This window comes from Lolium perenne, chromosome 7 (genome assembly GCF_019359855.2).
Source record: "Lolium perenne isolate Kyuss_39 chromosome 7, Kyuss_2.0, whole genome shotgun sequence".
NCBI classification, from domain to species: Eukaryota; Viridiplantae; Streptophyta; class Magnoliopsida; order Poales; family Poaceae; genus Lolium; species Lolium perenne.
In genome coordinates, this window is record NC_067250.2 from 273,342,726 (window position 1) to 273,350,224 (window position 7,499).

The 7,499-nt window shown below is 53.8% G+C and overlaps 1 protein-coding gene across 1 annotated transcript; it reads left to right on the top strand.

The window, feature by feature from the left end:
- Window positions 1–1,199: 1,199 nt before the first annotated feature.
- On the top strand, window positions 1,200–3,092 carry LOC127312914 (F-box/kelch-repeat protein SKIP25). The gene has a single exon (XM_051343451.2). The coding sequence runs from the start codon at window positions 1,495–1,497 to the stop codon at window positions 2,755–2,757; it is 1,263 nt and encodes a 420-aa protein (XP_051199411.1). The 5' UTR covers window positions 1,200–1,494; the 3' UTR covers window positions 2,758–3,092.
- The last annotated feature ends 4,407 nt before the right edge of the window (window positions 3,093–7,499 follow it).

A 7,499-nucleotide genomic window follows, 5' to 3' on the forward strand; every position in this document is an offset into this window, starting at 1 on the left:
AGCACGGAGCGCTGGAGGGACGCGATCAGGGCGCTGGCAGCACGCTGGCAGCCGAGGAGGACGTACTCATCCTCCTCGAACTCTTCTTCGTGAGGGCCGGTGCGATCGGCGCCTTCGTCGCACCGCGCCACGCCCTACACCGTGCCTAAGCGCGAGGTGAAGGACGAGCTGGAGTTCGACGCCGCCCATCAATCCGAGGCGCGGCGGCAACATTGTTAGCCGGCAGCATCACAGGCGCGCCGGCGGCCCGCTCCTTATCCCGAAGCCGGAGGTGAAGGAGGAGCAGGACGACGAGGCAGTCGGGAAGGCGGCGCTGCCGGCGGAGTACGAGCGGCAACATCGTCTCATCGCCAACAGCGACGACCCCAAGGACTGCCCAGGGTTGCACGGGGCGTTGGCGGCGTCGCTGAACGACAAGGACGCCTGGAGGGGCAACCTCGACAGGGCGATCGCCATGTCCATCCACGACACCGGGAAGCCACTCGCCGACCTTACCGACGACGGCGAGGCTGAACCAAGCGACGCGGTGAAGGACGAGCCCGACGAGCGCGGCAAGCAGGACGTCATCGTCGAGGACATGTACAACTTCCACCAGTACTAGGACGCCTCTGGTCGCTGCAAGTGCTACTAGATTAGGGTTTAGTTTAAATTTCAGCGAATTTCCCGTGTAATATATAGCAAGTTTGAATGAATTTGCTTAAGTTTTAAATATCTGGAAAAAAAATTTACGGACGCGGCTGGGAAGCGACGTCCTCAAACGCGACACGAATGAAACATGTCCCCCAAATGATAAATCCAGCAATGTCTAGGGGACGCTTTGGAGGATGCAGCTGGAGATGCTCTTAGTATATTTATTCGGTTTTGTTATATCTCAGTCAACTGAGATTTTTTTAAGTCTAAGTCACGTTAAAAAAAAGTAATTGAGTTGTAATTGCACTTTTCTACCAAAAATATGCAAGTGAACCGAGTTGCACGGTTTCTTTAAGCATTTTTCTGATATGACTGAGATTTAAGCAAATCTTCAGTCAATTGAAACATAGACAAACCCATAGTTATTTACCTAATCCGAATGCACGTCTGCTTGCATAACCCAAAGAGCATGGGCCAGCGGCAAGCGCGTGGACCGTTGGCGCGAAAAGGCTGGCTTTGTCTTGGAGCCACAGGAATTTGCGGCGAGCCGACCCGACAACATCCATCCGCTCCGCTGCCCTGCCGGCGCCCGCCTGTTGCCGCCCTGCACCACACAGCCCTACTGTAGTACAGTACATAACCAGCGCCCAGCTGCTTTTCCTTCTCCTCAACCCGGCACCGTATGGCCTGCACGCCGTATCCTTCTTCCTCCTCCGCTCGGTCGCTCCGCCTTTCCGGATTTATTGCAATTGCGATCCCACACCGCGCGCATGCACACGCACGCACCACCATAATTTAGTTCCCAGTACGGGTCGCCGTGCTAGCCCAACCAAGGCGGCTCTACTAGTACCGCCTGGCCCCGTCATGGCCGCACCCGCGCTGGCCAAGCGCCCCTGCGACCACCCTTCCTCCTCCTCCTCTTCTTGCCGCGATCCCAAGCGCCACCGCCCGATCACTGCACCGGCGCCGCCCATGATGGAGAAGCACGACGGTGTCGCTGCTGAGGCAGCCCCGTCCCAGTCGCAATCGCAGCCGCTGCTCCCGGGCCTGCCGGACCACCTGGCGCAGCTCTGCCTCGCCCCGCTCCCGCCGCGCCTGCTGCACGCCGTCTGCCGCCCCTGGCGCCGCCTCCTCTACGCGCCCTCCTTCCCGCCCTTCCCCGCCCTCTACGCGCTCCTCCAGGACGCCGCCCACGCCTCCTCCTTCGCCGCCTACGACCCGATCGCCGCCCGCTGGGACGCGTTGCCCGCGCCCCCCATGCCGTCCCCGCCCCCCACGCTCTGCCACCCGTCCTTCCTCTCCCGCCGCCTCCCGCTCCAGTGCGTGGCCGCCGCGGGGCGGCTCGTGCTCGTCGCCGGCTCCACCCACTCCCTCCGCCCGGCGCTCCCCCGCCCGCTCGTCTTCGACCCTGCCACCCCGCGCTGGCACCTCGGCCCGCGCGTCCCGCTCGCCCCGCGCAGGTGGTGCGCCGCGGGGCCGGCCCGCGGGCGCGTGTTCGTGGCGGGCGGGGTTGGCGCCGGGTACGACCTCGCCGTCGCGCGCTCCGCCGCGTCATGGGACCCTTCCGCGTCGTCAGCGGCGTGGGAGGCGGCCCCGCCGCTCCGGGACGGGCGGTTCAGCCGGGACGCGGCCGAGGCGGTCTGCTCCCGCGGGAAGGTCTGCATGGTCAGCCTCCGTGGCCGCGGCGCGAAAGAAGGGGCCATCCTCGACCTGGACGGCGAACGGTGGGAGGACATGCCGCCCGGCATGCTCGCCGGGTGGAACGGCCCCGCCGCGGCGTCCCCGGACGCCGGCGACGCGATCTTTCTGGTGGACGAGGAATACGGGGCGCTCAACGCCTACGATTGGGAGACGGACCGGTGGCGGACGCTGGCCGAGGCCGAGCCGCTAAAGGGCGCGTCGGAGATGGCTGCCGGTGGCGGCAGGGTGTGCGTCGTGGCCGACTGCGGCAAGAAGGTGGTGGTCGTGGATGTCACGACGACGCCCAAGGCGTCGACGACGACGAGGAGGAACTCCACGTTAACGTCCACGTCCACGGCGGCGCGCATGTGGGAGGTGGAGGCGCCGGAAGGGCGGCGGATCGTGTCCCTGCACGTGCTGCCCAGGATGACACGACCCGATCAGTAGGCTTCCTCCCTCCCTTCCCGCCACGCCCACTGTACAAAAAACAAAGCATCGATCGATCGGCGTTCACCTCCTGCGTTGACATGATTTTTGGCGAGCTCGCCGAGATTTTGTTTGATTTGATTCCTGCGTGCCGCTGTTCAGGCTGGAATCAAGATTTTTTGGAGGTGCAAGATAGATTTTCAGATTTTGATTCTTGCGTTCCTCTGTACTCCAGTTCTGTCCAGAGAGCAAAAGAAGCAGGATTCGATTTTTTGTTTTCTGGCGAGATACTAGTCAGGTACATACATACAAGAATGAAATGCAATAAAATGAAATGAGAAATGGACTGCCGCTAAGCTGCAATGCTGGTGCCCTGTTTGGCTTTGGGTTGGGGGCGTCTGGAATGTTGGTGTCGCTCTGTCGGACGCGAACGGCAGGCGGTCGCCGCCACGCCATAGCTTTTGCTCGCCACGCAAACCAGATATTTTCCTCCGCCCCGCTTGGCCGGTACTGCAGGGGTCACCGCCACGCCATAGCTTTTCGGTTTGATTCCTCCTCGCCGTCGCCATCGCCACGTCCTCGTCGACACCATGCACGGCGAATCCTCCTCCTCCTATCCAAACCAATCGAATCCTCCTCCCCAGTTAACTCTTGTGCGGGCCGGATAATCGTTTCGACCGACGGCAAACGGCCGGCCGCTAGTCTCCAACGACGGAAAAGGTTCGGCATCCGTCCGCGCGCGGCAGGATCTCGCCGGTCCAATCAATGCCGAACATTTCTCCTCGGTTGTGCTGTGTGGTCCGGCGGCCGCCTTTTCCGTCCGGGCAGCAACAGGGGGAAAAGGGCTCGGGAAAAGCTTTGTTAGCTCGGGGCGAAAAAGGCCGGCGAGAGCGACCGGCGGATGGGAGTGAATGGCCGGCCGGCGAGAGCGACCCGCATCGCATTGTGGGTGGGTACTGCGTGCGTGGGTCGCGAGGCCATCATCATCGATCGTCGGGTTATTATTGACCACGGGACCGGTCGAGCTGGGGGAATTGCTCTGAAAAGTGTCGCCGCCGGAGAGGAAGAGGCCTGCTGGCTGCGGAAAGGTGGCGTTTAATTGGCATGGCCGCCGCCGTCGACGGCGACGGCGACGGCGACCCGGGCGTGCGGGCCACGTGCGTCCGGCGCACGTTCGCTCATGCCTGATGTCAGCTTGATTGCCTTGTGTAGCTAATTATCGCTTGTCAGTTTCAGAAACACCACGTTTACAACTGCTGATTTTTACTCGTCAAGACAAATTCCAAGGTGTATCTGAAAGCTGTAGAGTAGAAAAATTCAGCCTCCGTATTATTTCAAAGGTTGCTACTACTCGCTGATTTATCAAAAGTAGTCTACTTTTTAATCGCTACTCGCTCGCAGGAATCTGAAATTTCAACCCGCTGCAAACCAGCCCAAAACCCTCTTCAGTTTAAGTGCCCAGCTTCAGATAACGAAAGGCGACGGGCCTCGCCACAGCATATAAAAGTAAGCAAGTTCAGATGAGCATATCAAATGCCAATTGGCCATGCTTATAGACTAGGACAGGCAAGAGTAACCAAACGTTGGAGTTGTCTATTCGTGGATAATAACAGAACTTTTGCTAATAATGTTTGTCTCCAGCCCAAAAACGGTGATGAGACACTCAAAACCGCAAAAAGCGTTGGCTCTCCTCAGCTCCCATAAACTGGTGTTAGGTGGACGCTGTCACCTGTTGAAACCTCTCGAAAAGGCAGCTGCATGTTGGTTTCAGTTTACATCGGCTTGCCATTGGTGTGTTGATCCAAAAACACTAGAATAGCATCTTCCCCGATCTGTTGATCGAAGACAACCAGGACCAATACCTGGATCCCTTGATCGAAGATTACCGGACATCCACCCTTCCCTCCCAATGAGGCAAGGACTCGATGGCGTCCTCCTCGATGACATCCGTGACTGTGGCGTCTCCTCTCGGAGCTTCACCCACAACAAAACTCACGACAGCCCTTCACGGCACTCGAGAGAAAATGTTCTCTAATGGCTTGTGAATTCTCTGATAGAGGAGGTGCCCGCCCGAGTGTTTGGGCTGGAGCATGAGTCTGATGTGTAGAACTCTCTAAAACATGTACTCCCCGAGTTGAAAGCTAGGGTTTCCACTCTATATGGTACCCTCACCAACACCAAAAAGGTTGAACTCACCACTACCCAATTCATCTCTAAGATGAAGGGATTTTGCAAGTTGGACCTCACTGCTACCCAATTCACCAACATCAACTCATTTTTTGTATTGTATAATAAATTATGTTTTTGTAAACATTTTGCAAGCTCATGTAAGGATATTGGTTGAATGTGCATATCTTGTCATGAGTGTTATGATGATACTAGAGATGTCTAAGAAAATTCAGTATTATAATCATCGTAGTTGTTCTAGACAAGAAAAAGATGATGTACTAAGCATTGTTCAACTATAATTTCCTTTATGATGTAATTAACAAACATACACATGACTATTCTTGGTTTGGAGATACTTATGATTTGAGGTTGTCTTGGGCCATGCTAGTCGATGATTTATGCTATTTATGTTTATATGTGAATTTCTATGACCAATGGCTTCATCAGAAAACATTTTTGTGTTTTTTTCAATTTCTATTTGCAGCATTGATCATTCGAGTTATCGAAAAACAAGATGTTTTGGAAAATTCCTATTCACGGTTCTTAATACCGCGCCCATATAAAAGGCAACCTATTTAGTAAATAGGAATCATTCGAACAAAACATATGCATTTATCTTGTAATCACCAGTAAAATAATTTTTTATATCTTTTCATGTATTTATGAAGAGGTAATTGCACCCATGGTGACGAGGGATCACCTCGGCAATGCCTACGGATTATAGACTAGGGTTTCGGGAGAGAGCGACGATGGAGATTCCGGGAGCGAGATTAGGCAGACGACGTACCCAGCTTCGGGTCCCCTCGGTGGAGGATCCCTACGTGCTGCTAGCAATCCACTATATGAACACAAGTATATTTACAGGGAGCCGCCGTAGGCGGAGCTATGTTGTTTATCTCTATGTCTATTTCTTCGCCTCCCTATTTCGGGTGCCCTGGCTAGCTTTATATATGCAACCAGCCTAGGGTTTTACCAGAGTCCTATTCGACTACTTTTTCGGGTTGTCTTGTCGGGCCTTCTCCATATTTGGTCTTCTCCATATTGGGCCGAGCCAGGTATACTAATAATGGGTACCCGAAGGGTATGCCCATGTCAGTAGCCCCCGAGTTTATAGGGAAGTCGAAGACTTGCGTAGAAACTCCAAGCATAGCCATCTCCGAAGTCGAAGAAAATACAAGGCGAGGTCCATGTCGTAGATCATGTGTAGCATAGATGATGTCGACGATTCTTCGAAATTGTTTTTCTGTCGGGTGCGCGGCAGCGCTCCCGATGGGAGTAGCCCCCGAGTCTATGGGTAAGTGCTTGCACTTGGGTATAGACTCAAGTTGTACTACTCGATGAAGAAATTAACTATATTTCTGGAGGACTTGATGAAATCCATGTGCTCGCGATGGGAGTAGGCTCCACTCGAGTCACAGAGTCGAGTTGATTCTGCAAACCTTGATTGTCGTAGATGTTGTCAAAGTTATTTTTCTATCGGGCGCGCGACCAGCGCTCCCGATGGGAGTAGCCCCCGAGGCTACAGCCAGGTGTTTGCACTTGGGTGTAGGCTCAACTTGCTCTTATATCGACTCCACAATTTTTTCTCTTTCTTGTATCTTATCGGGAGGGTAAACAATGCTCTCAATAAGAGTAGCCCCCGAGCCTATGGGCAGGTGCTTGCACCTAGGCATAGGCTCAAGTTGTACTACTCGATAAAGAACTTAGCGCAGCCCCTCTTTTTATCGACTCTAGGCCGTTGCTATTTTTATTTGACATCCATATCTATATTGTACAGGGATAATGGTAATTGGGGCTAGTTCATCTGACGGATTAGGTACTAGTTAACAGCTCTAGTGGCAATCCGCAAAAACCTACTTCAAGATCACATCCCTGGACATGATCTCGGGATACTGGTGTCAACTCGACAGGTGCCGCTTAAGGTCTTACCATCTGTCGAGTCCCAGTCATATTTTATCGGGTACCTAACGCGTCCGTTAGGATTTTTCTTCGTATCTGTTGATACGGATCAAAGTAGCAAACCGACGTCAGAGATGGTGCCACGCCGCTCAGAACGGATCTGGGGTCTTACCTTCGCAAAGTTTTGCGGCATTCAGAGATTATTCGCGGCTTTGGCGCTCTGAGAATATTTTGTCAAGTGCCTTGTTCGGCTGATGCAATGACCCATTTTGCGGGTTCTTCTATATTTTTTTGGGCGTGATGAGATAGCCGAATATATTGGGTTCTTCTATATTGTCGTCAGGTACATCGCCGATGCTCTTGATTGGAACAAATGACGAGTCAATGGACCCGAAGATTTGCCCATCCTCTCTCCCTTTTTTTTCTCCTTGATGATAATTTCGTCGAGTTCCTCCTTAAAGAAAATTTCTTCGGGTCCTCCTTGAGGACAATTCTTCGGGTCCTCCCTGAAGACAATTCTTCGGGTCCTCCTTGAGGATAATTCTTCGGGACCTCCTTGAGGACAATTCTTTGGGACCTCCTTGAGGACAATTCTTCGGATCCTCCTTAAGGAAAATACTTCGGATCCTCCTTAAGGAAAATACTTCGGGTCCTCATTGAGGATAATTTCTTCGGGACCTCGTTGAGGATAATTT

Bases quoted from the DNA above. Each gene is read 5' to 3' on its own strand.
- LOC127312914 (XM_051343451.2), top strand. From the start codon at position 1,495: ATGGCCGCACCCGCGCTGGCCAAGCGCCCCTGCGACCACCCTTCCTCC.